This window comes from Taudactylus pleione, unplaced genomic scaffold (genome assembly GCF_031769625.1).
Source record: "Taudactylus pleione unplaced genomic scaffold, aTauple2 ptg000179l, whole genome shotgun sequence".
NCBI classification, from domain to species: Eukaryota; Metazoa; Chordata; class Amphibia; order Anura; family Myobatrachidae; genus Taudactylus; species Taudactylus pleione.
Genome location: NW_028284581.1, coordinates 6,667,829 through 6,691,442, shown reverse-complemented (window position 1 = coordinate 6,691,442; position 23,614 = coordinate 6,667,829). Strand labels below are relative to the sequence as shown.

General features: G+C 40.0%; 1 protein-coding gene across 1 annotated transcript in view; it reads right to left on the bottom strand.

The window, feature by feature from the left end:
• The window catches only part of CDKAL1 (CDKAL1 threonylcarbamoyladenosine tRNA methylthiotransferase), a 1,097,522-nt gene that overhangs the window by 1,037,633 nt on the left and 36,275 nt on the right, over nt 1-23,614 (bottom strand). Inside the window, exon 4 of the mRNA XM_088475853.1 lies at nt 19,732-19,844. Within this exon, the coding sequence (XP_088331979.1) occupies nt 19,732-19,844 (113 nt within the window). The remainder of the gene's footprint in view (nt 1-19,731; nt 19,845-23,614) is intronic.

Genomic DNA, 23,614 nt, shown 5'->3' with positions numbered 1-23,614 from the left:
CTACTTAAACTGTACAAGGATCAGCCTTTTCCTTTAAACAAACATGGTATCCTATTATCCCAAAAATATATTCAAGTGGACGTATTCGTTTAAGTCCTTAGGGGCTACCGTAATGAAATGGTGGATCCATCTAGCCTCCTTCTTTAATAACAGGCCTCTGTCACCACCACCTTTTTGGTAGTGGCACCCAGTCAATGAGCATATATCTTAATGTTGAAACTTGGTGACCAAGTAATAAGAAATGAGCCGCCACCGGTTTGTCAGACCCATTATTGGAGTAGGCTAACTGAATTGAGGAGCAGTGCTGCGTCAAGTCCAAGAAGTTCATACTAGAATCACTAATGGCCGCAGTAAAGCGTATCGGACTATCCAGTCCATTCAAAAAAACAATCATATCATGGAAAGCCTCTTCATCACTATTCGATATTATAAAAACAATCTAGAAAACGCTTATAGTACATGATATTCTGTGCAAAACTGAGCATGTTACACCTTTCGTAATCGTCCATGAAAATGTTGACATAAGCCAGTGCCAAGTATATAAATTAAAAAACAAAATAATTTTTAGATAACCCCCACCCTCCCCAGCTAAAAAATATTTTACTGGCCTGCATAATCTTCCTACCCCCTAGGGCCAAAAGATGCCCCCACCCTTACCCCTGCCCCCCTGATCTAGCCCCACCCTCACATTGGCCAATCATCAGTCCCCCCTGCTGCAGCTGATCTCTGTACACACAAAGATCAGGAGACTGGTTCTCAGGGGGGGGGGAAGCTATGTTCCCCTCCTCGCACTTTAACTATCAGCGCATGCGACCCAGAGCGCTGCTAGCACAGCATTCTGGGACGCGATTTTGGCAGTGATGTCACAGGTCTATAGGCTGATATTATACAGCGAGGCTGAACTGGTTGTCTATTCATCATATACATTCCTGTGGAATACTTAAAAGGGATACCAGGCGATTTTTGGAAAGATACTACTACATGCTATGCAGCCCTTATTCTATTTGCCACAATATACATGAAAAAATACTATACTATACTATATTACCCCTCTCCCTTAAGGGCTTGAATGAGCTCTTTTAAGGTGATCCTGCTGATGACATCCTGAATCCATCCCATTTAGTGTGAACTCTGCATTTTGGAATTCAGATAAGCTTCAAAGTCTTTTTCTTTTGGTACGCACACTTGATTTGAACAACGGTTGCCACTTTGATTAAGATTATTACACTATCAGGCGCATGTCTTAACCTATTTTATTTTTTTTTATAATATATATCAGTGTTGGCTAACCTTTACACTCCAGCTGTTCTGGAACTATATATCCCAGCATGCCCTGCCACAGTTTTAGCATGCCCTAATAGCAAAACTGTAGCAGTGCATGCTGGGTTATGTAGTTCCATAACAGCTGGAGTGTCAAGGTTAGCCAACACTGATATATATTGACAAAGGCTAGATGTGTCGAAACTGCCCGTTGGGATGGCCGGTCACTATCTTTCTCCCCACTGTTGAAAGCTTGCAGTGGTGGATGAGTACTTCACAAATTATTTATTGATGTTGGCTCTATGATGGCTTTTTTATACATCTTTTTTTGATACTACATTAAAATATGCTTTATTGATCTGGTGGTGTGCTGGTTCCTCAGGTTTACCCTATTTGGAAAACATGTGGTATTGCTGCTGGACTTATTACTACCGGGCACCCACATTGAAGTTTTTATGAAAGTGTGTGCGACCTATTTGTTATATCTATATATCTATATCTATCCATCTCCAGTAGTGGGGCCGCACTCACACATTCAATAGGTTCACAAAGTGCTGGGGTGTCTTCCCAAATCCACATGGGTAGATCAGAATATAGAACCAAAATAATGGGGCACTCACCAGATTCCTCTTGCAGATAGATGAAGGACTCATTGTAGCCCGAAAACTTTCCAATGCCAGTAATAAATAGAAGCCTTTTTTTTTATCTGCAAGAAGAATCTGGTGAGTGCCCCATTATTTTGGTTCATATAATATTATAATTATATAATATATTATATATATATATACACACACACACACACACACATACATACATACATATATACACACATACATACAGTCAGGTGCATAAATATTGGGACATTGACAGAATTTTCATATTTTGGCCACCACAATGGCTTTGAAATGAAACAAACAAGATGTGCTTTATCTGCAGACTTTCAGATTTAATTTGAGGGTAATTACATCCAAATCAGGTGAACGGTGTAGGAATTACAACGGTTTCTATATGTGCCTCCCACTTTTTAAGGGGCCAAAAGTAATGGGACAAACTAAACAATCCTAACCTAAATACCCTTCACTTTTTAATACTTTGTTGCAAATCCTTTGCAGGCAATTACAGCCTGAAGTCTGGAACGCATAGACATCACCAGACGCTGGGTTTCATCCCTGGTGATGCTCTGCCAGGCCTCTACTGCAAATGTATTCAGTTCCTGTTTGTTCTTGGGGCATTTTCCCTTCAGTTTTGTCTTCATCAAGTGAAATGCATGCTCAAATCGGATTCAGGTCAGGGGATTGACTTGACCATTGCATAACATTGCACTTTTTAGCCTTAAAAAACTCTTTGGTTGCTTTTGCAGTATGCTTCCCGTCATTGTCCATCTGCACTGTGAAGCAGCGTCCAATGAGTTCTGAAGCATTTGACTGAATATGAGCATATAATATTGCCCAAAACACTTCAGAATTCATTCTGCTGCTTTTGTCAGCAGTCACATCATCAATAAATACAAGGGAACCAGTTCCATTGGCAGCCATACATGCCCACGCCATGACACTACCACCACCATGCTTCACTGATGAGGTGGTATGTTTTGGATCATGAGCAGTTTCTTTCCTTCTCCATACTCTTCTCTTCCCATCACTCTGCTACAAGTTGATCTTTGTCTCATCTGTCCATAGGATGTTGTTCCAGAACTGTAATGGATTTTTTTAGATGTTGTTTGGCAAACTCTAATCTGGTCTTCCTGTTTTTGAGGCTCACCAACGGTTTACATCTTGTAGTGAACCCTCTATATTCACTCTTGTGAAGTCTTCTCTTGATTGTTGACTTTGACACATATACACCTACCTCCTGGAGAGTGTTCTTGATTTGGCCAACTGTTGTGAAGGGGTTTTTCTTCACCAGGGAAATAATTTTTCTGTCATCCACCACAGTTGTTTTCCGTGGTCTTCCGGGTCTTTTGGTGTTGCTGAGCTCTCCGGTGCGTTCTTTCTTTTTAAGAATGTTACAAACAGTTGATTTGGCCATACCTAATGTTTTTGCTATCTCTCTGATGGGTTTGTTTTGATTTTTCAGTCTAATGATGGCTTGCTTCACTGATAGTTACAGCTCTTTGGATCTCATATTGAGAGCCGACAGCAACTGATTCCAAATGCAAATGTCACACCTAGAATCAACTCCAGACCTTTTACCTGCTTAATTGATAATGAAATAATGAGGGAATAGCCAACACCTGTCCATGAAATAGCTTTTGAGTTGATAGTCCCATTACCTTTGGCCCCTTAAAAAGTGGGAGGCACATATAGAAACCGTTGTAATTCCTACACCGTTCATCTGATTTGGATGTAATTACCCTCAAATTAAATCTGAAAGTCTGCAGTTAAAGCACATCTTGTTTGTTTCATTTCAAACCCATTGTGGTGGTGAACAGAGGCCAAAATATGAAAATTCTGACAATGTCCCAATATTTATTCACCTGACTGTCTGTCTGTCTGTGTGTCTGTGTGTCTGTGTGTGTTATATATATATATATATATCGCGCATTTCCAACGGTCCAGCACCCTCGGTACAAACAAACAGCTGTGGCCGATGCCCTCACAGATAGAGGCAATGATACATATATACACACACACACGCACACACACACAGGCGGTGCTGAGGCCGGAAGTAGGGAGTGGGTACATAGCAGCAGCCACAGCTAACAGGAGGAGCCACGGCTGCTGCCTCTATGGAAGGGAGGTGCGACCATGTCTGATGCGACCATGCCAGGCAAGTGGTTAATCGGGTACTGTATAATGAATATGAACTGCACAGGTTTGTAGCTGATTGACTTCAGGTCTGCATTTCACCTGGGTTTTAATTAACTACGGAACCTGTATAATTTGTGTGTTCCTCTTTAAAAGGATATTATAGCAGCCCTATGTGGAAAGGTATGATGGCATATAAGGGATGTGTATTGTCTACAACTTTGTTTGTGTACCTGTCTCTTATATGCCCCTCTCTTCCCATCTATCTACATCTGTGTCAAGTCTGTTAATCTCTTTCTCCACAGGGGTATTGTGTGGCATACTGTAAAATATAGTTGAATACCCTTGCTGTAAGATATGTGCCAACAGATTAAAACACCAAAAGTAGCCTACCTGTCAACACCCATTGACAACTTTCAAGTTTTGTTAATTCTGGACACAAGGAAACTAAAGGAAAAGTAAAAATGATGGATACCAATTGTGAACAAGAAAATGAAAAAGGTGTTGGCTGAATTTTTGATGTGCCTACCTGCCTTATAACAATATTCAAATAGATTGGTGTTGTAACGCAAGAAAACTGTATAACAAATTAATCTAAAAACACTTATTTGTATGTTTTGGGTGTTTAGAAAAAAATCCAATCAATCAACGGTGTGAATGAGACCTCACACTCTGACAGGAATGCAGCTATTGGATCCTAAGAACACAATAAGGACTACTACTTTATCAACTGGCAGCCATTATTTTCATCATGCGAAAAACAAACAGTTAAACAGTGAACAAACCCACAGGGTAAGTTTATGTAGGTCATGTTTGTCAAGCAAGCGGCAAGAAAATGCATTCCCTAATCTGAATCTAAATGTACGTCAAGCACTTCAGGACAAAAACAACATACACAATGTTCAATATTGAGAATGTAGATATGGAGACATGTTAAATAAAATGAAAAATTATTAAAGTACCAGAGATTACAGTCAGAATTATTGGCTTGATCGATCAGAGAAAGCTTTATATATTTATTTTTCCCCACTTCATATTTGTGGAATTTTTAGCATAAAATTACAGTTATGCAACAGTTGGAAATATGTCTACAGGTCTATAGGTAAAAGGAAGAGTTTGTGGGGTTTAAGTCACCTACCACATGTAAGATGTTTTTTCTCTAGTGTCAGGTAATCCCTGCTCCCTTCATGACTCAATCGGGGCCTTCCATGATAATATAAAAGGTGAGTGTCAGAGTCTGTGTTTGTTGTGGACCCAGGGTGGAAACAAGAGCAGGCACCAGAACAGGTTTACATTGAAAGGTGGGTTGTTTAATGTGAATGTTCGTAGACATGAATAATAAGATAAACTAAAGTCCTGTAATAAACAAACTGATATATGTGGCTGAAGGGAGCTGTAGTGAACGGGAGTAAACGAATGTCCACATCAGTGACAGAGATGAATCCAGATAGACAGAGAGTGAAGTGGATATCCTGGTTTGCTGAATAGTGGCTGAAGGGGATATCCGGTAATGCTGTGATGATTGTTGCGCAGGAGTGGGTTAACTGAGGAGACAGGTTCAGGCAGGAGTGGGTCTGGTGGAAGGTGCAGGGCAAATCCCAGCAGAGAGCAAGGCAAGGCAGAGCGGTGCAGGCTATGCAGGGAGCCAGAGGCCGACAAGGGGCAAGCACCGGAGCACATCTAGGTTTCAGGAGCGCAGAAAACTCTCACAGCTACGCTGTTTACACGTTACACTGGCAACTACAAACACCCTTAAGTACCAAGTAGCAGAACGTGATAGGTCAGAGAGAGCAGATGACCTACAGACGATTGGCCTGCTATGTCAAATGGCCAAAGACAACATGGTGGTGCCCAGGCACCTGTGACGAGAGAGATGCTGTTAAACTTACCCTTGCCAGGATGGCCCAATGCTGGCAGACCTCTGCGTACAGCCAATGCCAGTCTCCATACGTCAGCACCCCCGACAGAAGGACTGTGCCACAGCGCCCTCACCGGTAAGGACCGCAAACCTCCACGCCACGAAACCCAGGTCGTGACAGTGGGGTTTCCTCCACAGCTCCCCATCGGTAGAATTTACAGGTGGTGCTAGAGGATGTTTTTCACTTACATACAGCCCTGCAGCACTGAAGGACAATGGAAGTGGTCTTCAGCATTTCTGAATGAGACAGACTCATCCTCAGCACTCAAGTGGTTAGAGGCTAACCCAAAAACTAACACACATAAATTATATATATATATATATATATATATATATCTATATCTATATACACACACACACACACACACACACACACATACATATATACACACACACACGAAGTGAGTCTCCCATATCCAAAATGCTTGGCACCAGGGGAATTTTGGATATCGGAATATTCTGTATTTCGGAATACTGCATACCATAATGCAATATCTTGGGAATGGGATCCAAATCTAAACACAAGATGCATTTATGTTTTATATACACCTTATACACACACAGCCTGAAGGTCATTTTATTCAATAACTTTGTGGCTCAAACAAAGTTTGTGTACATACATGAACTTCATTTATGTTGCATATACACCTTATACACACAGCTTGAAGGTCATTTTATACAATATTTGTAATAATTGTGCGTTCTAAACAAAGTTTGTGTACATTGAACCATCAAAAACCAAAAAGGTTTCATTATCTCAGTCATGCAAAATAAAATAAAAAATCCGTATTTCAGACACTCTATACACACACACACACACAACTGTTTTGTATCTATGACAACTTTTGAGATTCCACTGGTGGAATCTAGAAGTAAGAATTTAGTATAGTAAATCATTAAGATTTCCATCTTTAATTTGTTTTAGATTTATACAATGGGCGGGATTCAATTAGAGGCGAAATCGTCCGTTTTCACAGTTATTGGCGAATCAGCTGTCCGATATATCGGCCGTAATCGACCGTTTTGCAGCCGATTTCACCTACGACTGAAAATTCTTCTGTTTTTCGCCTGAAAACTGGAGGAAACTTTTCTCCAGCCTAGGGCAGGCAAATAAAATGAGCAAAATCTCTATTTTTCTGTAAAAATTTGGGGATTTCTTACAGAACCCCTTGGACAGCTCCCCTAATGATACTTTAGCGAAAATAAATTTGGAAGTTGAATTTGGAAGTTGCGTACTTTCGCGATAAACAGCTGAAATTTCGGTCAAAATTAGTTTTTCGTGAAAAATGAGTGTTACTTATTGGGTCTGGTATTTTGGAGGGCCATAAGGATGCGCCATGTGTTTCAAAAATTGCACGTGGTTGGCACAGGTGTTTTTTTAAAACCGCTAAAAAAAGCCTGCGCCAGCCACGTGCGATGTTTGAAACACGGCGTATGTTTATGGCCCTCCAAAATACCAGCCCCAATACATTAAACGCATTTTTCACGAAAAAAAAAAAAAAACGTTGACCGAAATTTTCCACTAAAGTATCATTAGGGGTGCTGTCCAAAGGGTTCTGTAAGAAATCCCCAAATTTTTGCCCAAAAAACGGAATTTTGCACATTTTCCCCATTTTTATTAAAAAGGATGAAAAGTTTTCTCCATTTTCACATGAAAAATCAGCAATAAATCACTGATGCGATAATATCGCCGCAAACTGAATACGGCCCAATGTGTTTAACAATAATACTGAAGTATCACATGACCGCAAACTCATGTGATTCAAAAAACTAACTTCATATAGAGGGCCTAATGCTAGCGACAATCATCCGGAGGACTGCATCCTTTCAAAAAGTCCCCTGCGATTTCTGGAACTGCAATAAACCAACTTTTCCTTGGCTGCAAGGGATTTGGAGTAACATCTGCCAGTATCTAGTATAATTCAAATTTGCTTGAATTCAGACTTGCATAATTTGTAGACTAAAAGGAATATCAAGGCTACATTGTAAAAACTGAGCAGCATTGTCAGATGTTAGTTGGAGAGTAATTTGTAGATTTGAGAGGGAGGCTATTCCATAAGCAGGAATATTACCCACTATCTTACAGTAAGTAATTCACATTATATATAGTAAACTGTAGTAATGCTACTTTGTGACTTCTAGCCTCCAGAGGCCTTGACATAAAAGGCATGGCATAAAAAAGGTTTTGTGTGTTGTTTATACAAGGACTTGGGGCATATATGCTTGTACATCATTTTAACATGATTATTTTATTCTAGTACAACTGTTTCACTAGCCCATTTGGAAAGTCCAGTTTGTGGAAATAGCACACCATGGCAGATGTTTTCATTTTACAATACCACCACCAAAGACTAATGATTTGGGGAGATAGATCTGAGCACAATTTATTTTCTACCCTTTCCTGGCTGTTATGTACAGCTCACCTGTGAGGGACAGAAGGGCAAGTAAGCCTGGAACCACAGCCATGACTGAAATCCAAATTTGCTCAACCTTGACACAAAAGATAACAGCTACCTGAAAAATGGTGCTAGAACTTGGTCACATGTTCAGCCCTGACACAATATATTTTGTATGTAGACTTGGGCAGACTGAACTTAAAGTGTTTAGTTTTCAGACATTAATTTACTTTGACTACACAGACGTCAAAATGAAAGATTGCTGTCTGGATCCAGGCATGCAGCATTAATACTAAACAAGTGCATTCATTTCAGGTCAGCAGCCACCCTGGCTCATATTCAGCAGGTGGTAGAAGTAATGTACTCATTAAAATGTATGGGTTACAGGTTTTACATAAACCATCCTCCACTATAGCTTTAACAAATAAAGAAAAAGGTTATTAGATTTGATGGTAAAAATACAAATAGTTCCTTCAGTGCTAGTAAATATTGTTTATACATCTAGCACTGCCTGTTTTGACAACAGCCCACATACAGTATTGTATTGTACTCACTGATCATACCAGTCAGACTAAACACCCTGCCTGAGGTCAATAAGAATGCACAGAACGTAAACAACAGCTAGTATAGATGCAACACAATGTGAAAAGATGCATGTATGACATAAAAATTAGTAATGTCAGATAAAGGAGCACTATATTTTAAAGGCAGTGGTAAAACACCATGGGATGATTTAATTTGCCGTATTAAGCTGAGTTTTTAATGCAGGGAATGTAATGCACACTTTGCAGGCTGTTTTCAGCATGTGCGCTCCTGCGAGAAGCGGAATTTCATTGTAGAAGGCTATTCTCTCCATCAGTGCAGTAATTCTACAGTGTGCTACATGGGGGAAGGGCATGAAATAGTGGGGAACGCACCCTCAACCCCAGAGAAGAGGCAAATAAGATTGGAATACAGTACAGGTGGCTATTAGTGGCCATAAAATATTATTGTAGATTCTTAAATGGTGTCAAATGTCCGCTTTTTTATTATCAGTACAAAACAGATAGTAAGAACGTGTTTTTCACAAAATTACAGCATCTAGAATATTTTGGAGTACAGAATAATGTCTGTAATGCAATTTTTTAATTGTTTTGTAAGCATGTTTCAATAATATTGGGAAAAACACTTAACTCCGGATATCGGCGGACCGGCCAGACAACTGCACTGTGTATTTGTGCGACCGATCTTAAAATAGCTATCGATCGGACATGCCAAATCAACCAACATGTCCGATACATCTGCTAGTTGGTTATCCGCATCTGGCAGTGTATACACTGTCGCCACCGAGCGACATTTCCACTGTTCCTTCCCAGGGGAGGAACAAGGAAATGTCTCCTCTCCACCTTTTATCTGTCAGTGTATGCCCAGCAGAAGACTGCTTAAAAGAAATGTGACTAGCATTTATTTCTAGTTTTTCTACACAGTGCTTTAAAAAGAATATTGTAACATTCATATCAGTCCTTGTCAAACTAGAGCTTACATTGTAAATTTCCTACTATACATACACCCAGAAAAGGAACTGAACCCCCAGCAACCTGAGTCCAACTAAATGCAGTTTAAAAAACAAAAGCAAAAAATATCTGAAATCAGTAACCACACCTTGTAACAATTCTCCATTGTATGGCATTAACATCACATCACAATTTAGTACCTGTAATTCCCTGATAGAAAAAAATAGATCTTTGTATGAAGTTATTTTATGTTTAAATATTTACAAAACATAGAAGAAACATAGAAGAAACATGTTTGTAAAATACCAAGAGGGGTATTCAATATGAAACGTTAACTTCACTGTCGAAGTTAACGTTTCATATCAGAGTTTTTACCTGCGTTAAAGTATCGGGCGCGCGCCCGCTTATCCCCGTATTCAATATAAAATTAACGAAAACGGGAGCCTCCGAAGTTGGATTTGCGTCAAGTTATGAAATTTTCCTTAAAAAAATTGTAAGACCCCCCTAAAGTTGTAAAAATATGGGGGATCACTATGGGTACCCCCGTTTTAGCCTTTAAATGAAAGTCGGGGATTTAAATAGCCGCAGCAGGTGTTTTTTCCCGACATTGAAGAAGTGATGCAGAAGAGCACTTAGGTTTTTTTTGTCGTTTTTCTTTAAGTGGTCCCATCAAATTTGGGGCACATGAAAATGGGTACTAGCATATTTTGATGTCCCTAAAGTAAGTTTTTAAAAATTCTGCAATTGTGCACCTGCCGCTATAAATCTATTCTAGAAAACACCTGCCGCATACTTGCAGAATAGCCCTGAACCTATTTCCCTATTGTTAAACAATTTTTTCCTTTTTTTTTACCCCAATTTTTGAATTAATTTTTTGGGGTGTCCCTATTTTTTTTTTAAACTTTTTTAAATGTCATTCCCAGGGGTGCAGGCTATTTTTTTTAAAGCCTGCACCCCTAAACCTCAATTCTGCACTTTTTTTCGACACCTATTCAATGATGAAAAGTTATCCCCGTTTTTTATCAAAGACTTTTCGAACCTGCGATAAGTCTTTGAAATTGAATACGGTGTAAAAGTCAAACCTGCGATAATGACGTCAAAAGTGCGATATTAACGCAAAACGATGTTTTCGCTCCCATATTGAATACCCCTGTAAATCTCATGAATACCATTAAAAAAACTAAATCAAAACATTCATTGAAGAAACTTTTAAACCATTTTCATGAATTTCCATCTCTGACTGTATCAACATTTACCTGGAAATGAGGAAATGTAACATAAATGGAAGACAACAAGCATGAGCCTACAACACCATACTGCAGTACAGCACATTTCATGTTCATCTTGTGACAGGAGAGTACAGGGCTAATAAAACGGAAATCATGGCAGGGCTCTGATTGGGCTGAGCAACCAGGCTACTTTGCATGGACTGCAACGCTGCTCCACATACATATACACACACATTTTTTATTATAATATATATATATATATATATATATATATATATAATAGTTTTATGCACTACGCAGCGCCCTCTCCTGTTTTTTCTTTTAGATTGTTTGTCCTGAGGGATTCTGGACTGTCTTCATTAAGGGTAGCAGCGGTTCTTATTTATGGACTCTAGTGCTTTTTCCATTTAAATCTCACTATAGATGTGACAATACATCTGAAATGTTGAAGATATAGTTGAAGATATAGTTGGTGTCTGTCTGAACTATTTTCAAATCCGGGGAGTGCCGTCCTATGTTGGAAGTATTACATATAGCGTTCCTGCTAGGCTGTTTCAGCTGGGCGCCGCGCCCTGCCCTATTTATGAAGCGCAGAAAGCACCCTGCCCTCCAGCACAGCGCCCTGCTGAAACAGCCTGCGGGTTCTGTCCTCCACCCGCGGGCCGCAGAGCAGAGCAGCGGTCACCGCCGGTGAACTGATGCCGGGCGCATCCATTCACAGTGACCGCGGCGCTTGGGGGCTGTCCAGCATGTCCACCTTCGACACGCACAGAAGTGCCCTTGCTCTAGGTCCGGCGCCGTGCCTGCCCCCAGACCTAAAGTGAATACACACACATATGTATGTATGTATGTATGTATACACACACACACACACACACACGTATATCACACATACACACTCAGATATATGTGTAGCCAGTTTACATTGACTGATAGAAGAACATTGCTTAATTTATTAAAATGCAGCAGCCTTAATTTGACAAAATGTACTCTTCTTTAAATAGAGCAAGTCAAATATTTCAAATATAAAGAACTAATGAAACATAATTACATTCTATATCAGCTTGAAATGTAATACAAAGTCATGCTTCTGCATTACAAACACATATATATGGAGGAACAGCTCCACCTACAGACAAAGCAGCATTAATCTATCATTGTGGCAAGGTCATTTTTAACAGCATTTTTTTAAATATACAATATAGTGACAGAGGGCCTGATTCAGCTTGGATCACAGCTGCTAATACGCACGCAATCGGCTGATTGTTACGTACTGCATATGCATTGCAGTGCGCAAACAGGCCACTATTGGGATTGCGATCGCAGTGACTACGTAGACCCATCGCAGAGTGATTGACAGGATGTGCAGTTTGTGGGTGGTGCAGAAAGCACCCTGCCCTCCAGCGCGGCACCCCGCTGAAACAGCCTGCGGGTTCTGTCCTCCACCCGCGGGACACTGCGGCCCGTGGGTGGGGAAAACGGCAGAGCAGTGGTCACCGCCATTCACAGCGGCGCTTGGGGGCTGCCCGGCATGTCTGTAAGTGTCAGGCACGCCCACAAGAGCGATGAAAAGGGGATGTGTCATAACACACCCCCTTTTAATTGGCCACGCGCAATGAAGTACCCTTGCTCTAGGTCCAGCGCCCTGCCTGCCGTCGGACCTAGAGTGAAACTATTCAGTGTTCTATTTCACATTGCTTCTGACCAGTGGGGTCAGTGACCAGGTGGAGCAGAATAATAGCTCACCGATACATAGGGCAATAACACCATCAGAATGTAAGGTCTTGCGAGCAGGGCCTTCTAGCCTTGTGTGCTTTTCCTTACTTTACTTTCATCTACTTCTTACTCCCTTATGCTCGGTTGCTTATTTGGGTGTTATGGTCGCTAATGTAGCAATGTATATTATCCATGTCCTTGTCCTGCATTGTATTGTATTGTAATGCAAGTCGCTAGTCACCGATTTGTTTATGTACTTTGTAAGGCGCTGCGGAACACTTTAGGCGCCATATAAATAAATAATAAAAATAATAATAAATAATATGTGGCGATAGTGAGCTGTGTATACTGTGTGGGGCTAGAGTGATCCGCCCACACAGTGTAGAAAAATTAAGTTTAACCACACCAAGAGACTGTCTTGTGGAGAGAGCTCAAGTGAGGGTTAACAAGGCAGTCCAGTCAGACTGCTGGAGGAGACTGTCCAAGCGAGACTGCAGTAGCTACAGAGCCCAGTGTGCCAGGAGGCCAAGCTTTGCCGGTGTAAAGATCGGCAGTCAGGCAGGGAGGACCGCAAATTTCTGGGACTGTTTGTGTGACTTTGTGAAAGTCAGGCCAAGAGGCCAGTGTCCAAACCTGCAAGCCAGCCAGGGAGGACCAAAAGTGAGACTTTGTGTGAAGGCCAAGAAGCAGTGTTTATAGAAACATAGAATTTGATGGCAGATTAGAACCCCTTGGACCATCTAGTCAGATTAGAACCCCTTGGACCCTTTTCATGTATCCTTTAGGCAACTTCAACCCTATTTACTCCTTACGTCTCTCAAGGATATTCTTATGCCTGTCCCAAGCATGTTTAAATTGTTCCGCCGTTTTAGCTCCAACCACATCTGATGGGAGGCTATTCCACTTATCCACTACCCTTTCTGTGAAGTAATTTTTCCTCAAATTCCTCTAGCCTACCTCCCTCCAGTTTCAGTGCATGTCCTCATGTTCCTGTACATCTCTTCCAAGGACCTATACAGTGGCATTATCTTTTTTCCTGCTACTGATTCCGCTCCCTATGCAACCAAGCATCTGACTTGCCTTCCTCATTGCTTTGGTGCAATACATGTAAGAGACAGGACTGGGACTACAAGAGACTGTTTTACATTTGCAGACCGGTTGCCCATCATAGTCATGGTTCAAGCAGTGAGGTAGTGCCCTACAAGAGGAGCAAGGATGTTTATTATTTTGTTGCTGAACGGATGACAGTTAAGCACCATTTACTTTCACTTTAACCTGCAAAGCTGAGTGTTTATTATTATGTACCTACTCACTGACCTCTCTACTGAACTATTTACCCCAGTTATATCACATACATGTTATATATATATATATATATATATATATATAGTACACACACAGTATATATAATCTCTATAATATATATATATATATATATATATATATATATATATATATATAAATAATCTATCACATATATGTTAAATATGAATGGAAAGTGGGTGCTTCATAGTGCAATAACGTTTTTAGTTAATAAAATTATTACATATAAAAACACTGCATTGTTACAGTGCCGCTTGTACCTTATATAAAACGGTGTGGGCTGGTTACCACATGGTGTTTTTAAAATACTCCCACAGTCAATCACCATCACGTTATCCCTGGAAGCTGTCGGGTTCACACAGCCCGCTGCTCACCACTTCTCGAGGGGTTGCCGCAGGTCGGACCACGTTGCTGCTAACCATGGAGTTGGGGGGAGCCGATGGAGTCTCAATATCAAATCACGAGGCAAAGAGACCTCCGTGACGTCATTTGCTCCTATAGCAATCATAACAAATGTAGCAAACTTTCCTCTTAGTTCAAAACCACAGGACTATTCAGAATATTTTAACTAAAAGTTCGTATGCAAACTTCATAACTAATTATTACATGGTTTATAGAGAAACCTAGTTTTTATTCCAAGATTACAAACAAGTGGATTGTCAAGGAAAACAGACATAATGGGATCACTTATAGCATTTGTTCAGCCATCTCATGATCCATAAACATGATATAATGCATCTCTCTTATTTTCTGTATTTTCAACAAAGCAATCAGCATGGCAACTCTCAATTTCACATTCAAAAGTATTGAGAGCATGCCATACAAACTTACAAAGCAAATTATTCAACTCAATTCACAATTACGTGGCAATGCTCTTTTACAGTTCATATTTTCTTACTCTTCTAAGGAAAGGAGAGCTTACCCCCATAGAAGTTTTTACTTTTAGATATTTAAAAGAGGGTTATTAACTGCAAGATTCCAAACACGTGAATCAACCAGGGAAGGGGACATAGTAAGATCACTTATAGCTTTTGTTCGGTCGTTTCATGACCCAAACGCATGATCTAATGCATCTCTCTTATTTTCAGTATTTTCAACAAAGCCACCAGCATGGCAGCTCCCAATTTCACACTAAAACATATAGGGAGCACACCATACAAGCTTACAAAGCCAATTATTCAATTCACAATTATCTTTTACAGCTATGTTCCTAATCTTCTAAGGAAAGGGGAGTTTTCCCCAAAAATGTTTTTACTTTTAGATAAAAAAAATAAAATATATATATATATATATATATACACACACAGACAGACACACACACACGACAGATATAAAAAAAATATAAATATATATCTATCTATATCCGGTATGTGATGCCAAAGCCGTAAGCCTGAACGCTCTACATCCCGGCTGGGGCTGGTAAGTACCCTAACTCTCCCCTGTCCTCCCCCCCCCTTCCCCTCCCTTAGTGGTGCATGACCTTAACCTCCCCGTGGTGGTGCCTAACCCTAACTCCCCACACCCTAAACCAGGGGTGGAGAACTTTTTTTCTGCTGTGGGCCATTTTAATATATATAACATTATTTGCGGGCCTGGTATAGGCCACACCCCCTCAGCGTGGCTTCATATGGGGGCGGGCCACAATGGCCAGTGATAGCAGAAATGCCGTAGTATCCTGAGGATGGTCCTGGGAGCTGTAAGGGCAGCGGTGTGACCGTCTCAAGCATCCTAAAGACGCTCCAGGTTCACTGCTGCATAGATTCTGGCTGCAGGGTGCCATTCTAAGCACCCTGCTAGCCAGGTGAGCCTAACAGAAAAAAGCTCAGAGGGCCAGACCAAATGATTCCGTGGGCCTTACACGCTCCTGGGCCTGAGAGGTTCCCCATCCCTGCCCTAAACCTTACCCCCCCCCTTTCCCTAGACTAATCCTCCCCGGGGGTGCACATACCATACCCAGCTTCCCTTCAGCGTTGGGCTGAAGATATACACATACATACATACATACATACATACAAACACACTATATCGACAAAAGTATTCGGACACCTGACCATTACACCAACAGGGACTGTAATTACATTGTTTTCAAATTCATATTATTTAATATGGAGTTGATCCCCCTTTTGCAGCTATAACAGCTTCCACTCTTCTTGGAAGGCTTGCCTCAAGATTTTGGAGTGTTTCTGTGGGCATTTGTGCCCATTCATTCTGTAGAGCATTTACGAGGTCAGGCACTGACGTAGGACGAGAAGGCCTGGCTTGCAATATCCGCTTTAGTTCATCATATGCACTAAGAAAGGTATAGTCCTACTTAAACACCTTAAAGAACTTAACTTTCGTAATGTGGTGGCAGTATCAGTGGTAACATTTACATAGTTGTAACCTCTGGCTTGTCCCTGAATACTGTAGGAATAATTCTATTAACCAATAATGAAAGGAGATTTAGTAAAACAAAACAAAAAAAAAAAAATAAAACCTTCATGTGTTTAGTAATTTTTGGTGAAAATGTAGCCATTTTTGCGGAAAAAAACAAACAAAACTTCAGTTTTCGCCGCTAATTGAATACGGCCCTAAGTTGTAATTAGAATGCGTGACAAAAAAGCTTGCAATGTGTAAATTCTAATACATATCCTACAACAGAAATAAACAATATGCAGCATTCATAGTAGCGAGATTACTAGATCAATGTGTACAAAAATAAAATGTATAAGAATAGAATAAAAGCATAGTTTATCTGTGATTGTTAGTTAGCCAACATGCACCTATCTCAAGCCCTTCCAGGATGAGTGAACTCATCTGAACCACAGATTTGCCCATCAAGTGGACAGACTTGCAATTTGGAGGCATTCAGGAGTAGATGCAGTCTGATTGCTAACACAGATACCCTGGTGTGCCATTTACCTCTATCTGTAAACAGCACTGAGAGTACTCAGATAGAACCTAGGCTACTTTTTACACAGATCCTTCTAATACTTATATGTGTTTTTAGTGTTTACCGTTACCTGGGTCCAACACTGGAAACCATTGTTACTAGTGCTGCCATACCCATGGTTGTTTTTACTAGCATTTGGAGCTTTCCAGTTCTCTGAATGCATGGAGCTCGATTTTTCATATTTACTATATACTGTATAGAATGCAACAGGGAAGTATATAATGCAGTTCAAATAATTGGAAAAAGGTGATATGCATTTTAAAAGTGAAAAATTAAAAGTGAACAAGTGCTTTAAATGTCAAACTTTTGTTTTAGTGCAGTAAAAATATGAAAACAATGAATACTTCCGAAGGAAAAAATATAATATACTTTATCCTCTGCTGCCATCACATGGTAAAAAGTTATTATTACAGTTAAAACAAAGTCAAAAGGTATTTCACATAATAAATGAAAGTGATTATTAGACGATTATAGTTCCATTGACCAAAATCTAAACAAATATAACATCATATATGTTATTATCTGTGGTAAAAATGTATTACGTAACTACAGCCACAGAGCAACTTAAGACTAAAGCTGCATACACACAACGATTTTTTTAACGATTATCGTTAAACGATATCGTGTAACGATAATCGTTTGAAAAAATCATTCACTTTCTGATTCAAATGATGAACGATTATCGTTCATGCGTGTTCACGTTTGTAGTGCAGACAGACTTGTCAACTCAATGATTTTCATTATGGGAATATGAAAAAATCATTTGTAGTTCAAAAAAAATCGTTCATTACACTTTAAAAAATCTGCCAGATAATCTGACAGAAAATCATTCATAAAATCGTTGGTAACAAAATCGTGTGTGTATGCAGCTTAAGGGGCATATGTAAATAGGGTGCGACTTGCAGCCGCTACGGGAAATCCTGCGAGCCTTCCCGTATTCTTAAAGCAGCACAACACATAGTAAAGGCAAAACCAAGCTAATTTGGGTACAGCAAAACCACACAGAAATTGAGTTTAATTTATTTATTTATAATTAAGTTTTAAAAATATTTTTAAGAATATAGTTAAAATCATTTACAGTATACCTGGGGACATTTTCCAACCCGTGTCCACAGACCAACATTATAATTTCACTTCAAACCCCCCCCCCCCCCAGGAGTATCCCAAGAGGGACAGTGGGACCCCATTTTTAATCACAACCAAACCCCATGTGTCACTATGTATGTAACAAATAAAAAAAAAAAAAAAAGTATATATACCCCCCAACCCAGCCAAAAAATATATTAAAACACAGCACAATCCCCCTCCCCCACAAGTGCCCAAAAATGCTCCCCCATTGTTTCCCTCCACCCGTGACCTAGCCCCAGCCCCTCACTGTTGTAGAGAGTAGCAGAGCGTGGTGCAAGCACATGCAGAGATCAGCATATTTTGTGCTCAGAGGTTCCTCTCGCACTTTAATTTTAGGCTTATGCACTCTGGGGCGTGATTCCGGCAGAGATGTCGGCGGTCACAGACCTCTGCATCACTGCAGTGGTGTCCAGGGAGTCAGAGGAGAACCATTCTGCACTTGTGCAGAATGGTTCTCCTCTGCAGACGCCTACAGCTATCATCCATATCAAAGTAGCAGCCTTAGGGCTCAATCCAATTGTCTGCAATGATCACGCGGATGCGAGTCATCACGGAAATAGCCGCACTTTATGGCAGCCCCACAGGGATCAGAGCAAAATTGTGCAAATTCGAGCTTAGAGTGGGACACGATGGGTGTGAGTACAGCTGCAGTTACTGGTGTTTTAACGTCGTGGCAACAGCAACTCACACTTTTCGTGGGCAATTGGATTGACCCCTGAGTTGCTTAACTCACTAACTATTGTCACACAATGTTGTCCTCAAAAGAAAAAGGTCAGAGACAACTGCACTTATGAAACTTGTGCACAAAATGATTGTGCTTCGCCTAACACTACAGATAGAAATTCCTAGCCTTGTGTATGCCTTTCTCTTCTGACCTCAATCCACTAACACTAGGACACCTATGTTCCAGTTTGTTCCACACACCCTTTTAAATTTTCCCAGCCCAAGTAGGGAGCTCGGTTTTGGGTTTTATTTGTTGTGTGCCCTTCTAGCTTTCACTTACTACCCCTTTTCAGTTTGTACTTTCTCTAGTCAGGCCACTTCTTGTACCCCTTAAAATTAAATTTTACTACCTGAAATACAATGTAGTGTTGACCGATAAAAGCTTCACAACTTTAATATCTGATCACGACAATAATGTGAAAATTCAGTCAAAGCTCTAACTAGAATTACAAAAAGGCTGAAATGGTGCTGAAAACGGCACGAGGGAAAGGAAGAGAAAAGACAGAAAGCAAATGAATATTAATAATAATAATAATAATAAATAATTCAGCCACGGCTAGCGACAAGTTCCTAGTCGGTCAGGATGCATGTGTGCATCATGACACTAATTATTAGTCTCAGCTTACATCCCAATTTGTTTTTGTCTTGACACTCCAGTTTTAAAATGTATTACAATGAAAAAGGACATTATTTTGTTTCAAGAGTCCTACCATGGCATTTTACATAGATCATACACATAGGTATGAGCCCTAAGCCTTGATCTACTGCTTTGCGCACATCTAGTCAATAAAAACTTGTTTACTTCCCAACAAGTCCAAACTCTTTGCGAGAACATAATTGGTTAGAATACCGCATTCATTTCATACCTGTTATATCATAGCCATATGCAGCTAATTGGCCTGCCATATACTCCCCATCAGAGTTGTTATGCGAGCAGCCCCATGTACGTATCCAGATCTTCTGAGTGCCCGGGATAGTGCTGAGTAAAAAAAACAGAGAAAGAAATAATTGGGGGGTATGATTTTTACGACTACAGTATTTTTTACATTAACAGATATCCAGACCTCATTTGAAAATGTATAATTGTTGCACACAGACCTTGACATTTTTTTTTTTTTTTTATTAGTACATATAATCAACATTTTGAGGTTGAAGTTAGTCAGATAAGACTAGTGATCAAAGTCATCCTCCGTGATAGCAAACCTGGTCATGAAAAGGTCATTATGCATTAATAAAAACAACACGTATATCTCAAGCAAAATATGTATATAAATTAAAAATTATATATTTTAACATTCTAAGAGCCGGATTCAATTGGAGTCGAAATCGGACGATTTTCGGCAAAAAACAGGCGAAAACAGGAGGGGGCGAAAAAATTAGTCAAAAAAGTTAGGAAATTGCATCTGTACCCCCAAAAAAAACGTTGACGTTAATCAGAAATTATTTTAGAAGTGTACGATTGGCTGTAATAAAAGTATTTTGGGGACTTAAATTGTGTCAGTTCGCGGTAATTTGCGTACATGGAAAAACTTGATAGAAAAGCTGGGTTTTCTTCCAGGAAATTACTGTTCCACGTAAATTGGGGGTACGTTAAAATGGGTGCAAGTATATTTTCGTGTTGTAAAAATGCAATTTTAATAACAGTTTAAAAAAAAAAAAAAGCCTGCTTAGGCCACGTGCGATGTTTAAAACACTTGACTCATCCATACCGCCCCCCGAAAAACCAGACCCAATACATTAAACCCGTTATTAACAAATTTATTTATTTTTTTCTCCAAAAATTTGCCCGGTCGTTTTTCTGCCAAAGTACCCAACTTACGGAAACATTTTGGGGTGGGGGGTGTGTCAAAGGGTTCTGAAAGAAATCCCCACATTTTTAGTCAAAAATAGGGATATTGCATTTTTTTCGCCTGGTCTGAGAAAACGTTTGCATGTTTTTTGTCGAAATTCAGCAGTTTTTGACATTTTTTTTTCCGAAAATCGTCCGATTTCGACGCTAATTGAATCCAGCCCTAAAACGGAAAACAATCCACCTACATAAACACACAGTAGATGGAGTCTCTGCCCTACTTTTCTCTCACAGCCTTAACAACTGCACAGCCCTTAAAGGGGACCACGCACATGCAGGTCCCGCCGCATAAATACTTAATTTGGCCACATACTGTAGGTGCATGGCAAAATTAGAGGACAGCTGGCTGTTCAGTCTCAGGCATAGCAATGCATTTACTTAAAGCTTTATTTTTCAACTGTGGTTGGAAGATGACCGTGCACCATGGGTGCTACTGGTTTCCTTCCTTTTTGCCATGGCTGCTAATTTAAGTTACTTGATTTGCCAACATATTAAAAGGAGGGAGTTCTATATTCTACTTAGACACACAGACACAATTTAAATATCTTGAACCAGATAAAGAAAAATTTAGAAACCACCATCTTGTGCAAACACAAAAGTTCTGCCCTCATCCCTGGTGTGAATTCATAGTTGTATTAAAGGCTCTGATAAATGGTCTATATAATTTATATAAAAACTGTGCAAGGCTATTCGGCCTCTTCAATGTGAAAGCAATGGAAGCCTGGTGCGTGCGGCCAGGGTCTGTTAAACTAGTGGTTGTAATAATTCAGACTCAAGCCATAATTTAACTATTATAGGCAGAGTGAGGTTATAGAGAAGAGATTAAAAAATATTAATATACAACTCGTCCTGAAGGTATTTTCCTATTATACATTTCTTAAAATAGATATAGTGGTAAAGATCAATTATAATTGTAACAATTTTGTTTAATCTGTCTGCTCTTCTAATGTCAGATTAAAAACCATAATCAACCAATTTCTCTCCTAGATGAGATTGGCAGGCCTATGCAAACAAGTCTTCTAATTATGAGATCATGGTGCACAATTCTTATATATTTGTGGCACAGCATTTCACTATTTCCTTTGTTATTTAAAATCTTGTAACATAGAACTGCAATAGGCGTCCCCTATCCACGTCTACAAGCAGGTACAGTAAATGTAGTAAATTATAAATGCAAATGTAAATCTACCGTGAGGAGAAAGGATAGGGATGTGATTTTACACTGAGGAGCAATTTAAATAGATGCTGGTAATTATTATTTTAAGTTGCTCTTCCTTTAATAAGACTTCTTAAAGTATTAGTTATGGGCTGTAATATACTTTATGTTGTTTAATAAAAGACCAAGGTGTCTACTTACTAAATCTAAAACCATGCGGAAATTCCAGTCCGCATGTTTAAGTATTCTAAAAATGTAATAAATAGCTAACGCAGGAGATCGAGATATCTTCTGCATTACACAAACTATAGGGGCCCATACATCTACAGCTACAAATCCCCATTCTGCCAATCCCAACCGATCCACAGAAAGGTGGCCATCGATGATCAGCAATCCATCAGCAGATCGGGGTAATTCAACATGTCAAAAATCCCACTCTCACCATTTCGGACCATTTTAGTGTTGGGATGGGGGAATTGATATTTTTTTTAACATGTTAAATTTCCCTGATTTCCCAACCCCGCCGTTGGCAGAACTGGGAATTGGGGAATGTATGGGCCCCAGAACACTGCAGACCGCAGTCCCAGTTATTCCCAATATGGACTGCAGTCTGAGCAATGTATCAAACTTCAAAAAACAATACTATTTCAGAGCCAGGCCAGCAATCTATAGATGTAGTTAGCCCCTCTTATGTGAAGGGCATCGCCAGGGAAGAATAAGAATCTCTCTCGCCTGCAGTCCCCATGCAACACACGAGTCAGCAATCGCAAAATGACCATATTCAACCACACATGCGCACTGTCAGAACCACAGTAAAGCGATAACATTAGTTAACCATCACTTAACTATCAACCTCTTTAAATTTATGAAGCCCCAACGCCACAATGAAAAATAGCAAATTCGTAAAACAGGGATTGCACAGTAGATTCATGTAAAGTTAAGCATGTCAAAACCTGTAAAACGCATAATACGGTCTACCTTGTCATGACAGGTTACAAATTTGATAGCAATAGTTTAATGTTATGAGAACAAATAAACAGTACATGACAGCAGTTGCAGATTTATACATAAATAGCTTTGTGTAAAAATAAAATACACAAATGGGCTCGATTCAATTGACCGCAAATTAAATAGTGCCGGGAGGGAGCTCCCGGAGCTATTCAATTCTGCGCGCAGTTAGGTCAGGGAATGCCCGTTCTCCCACCCCTCGCGCCTTAAACAGGGTGTTCAGTCGAGAGGGCATTCTCCGACTAAACTTCCCTGCATGATGCCGTTTTCCCGGCGCTAAGGGCAGAAAACAGCATCGCGCCTGTACTTTTGTCAGATTTCACCCCTGGAGAGGAGCGAGAAGCAGCGTGCTGAATTGAGTAGCTCCAGGAGCTCCCTCTCGGCACTATTTAATTTGTGCTCGATTGAATCGAGCCCAATGCTACAGACTGAAACAAACCAGCTAAAGTACGATTCGGGAATAGCTTTACAAACAACCAATTACTGCTTTATAAATGTTAATGAGATTCCATTCCTCCATAATGTGATTGTTTTACACTAGATACAAAAGGGGTAGATTTACTAAAGTCAGTTTTTAGAAGAGAGTTTTAAAAGTGATGTTGCCCATAGCAACCAATCAGATTCTACTTAACATTTAACTAGCACCTTCTAGAAGATAATAGCCAGAATCTGATTGGTTGCTATGGGCAACATCACTTTTAAAACTCTCCCTTTACTAAATTTACCCCAAAATGAT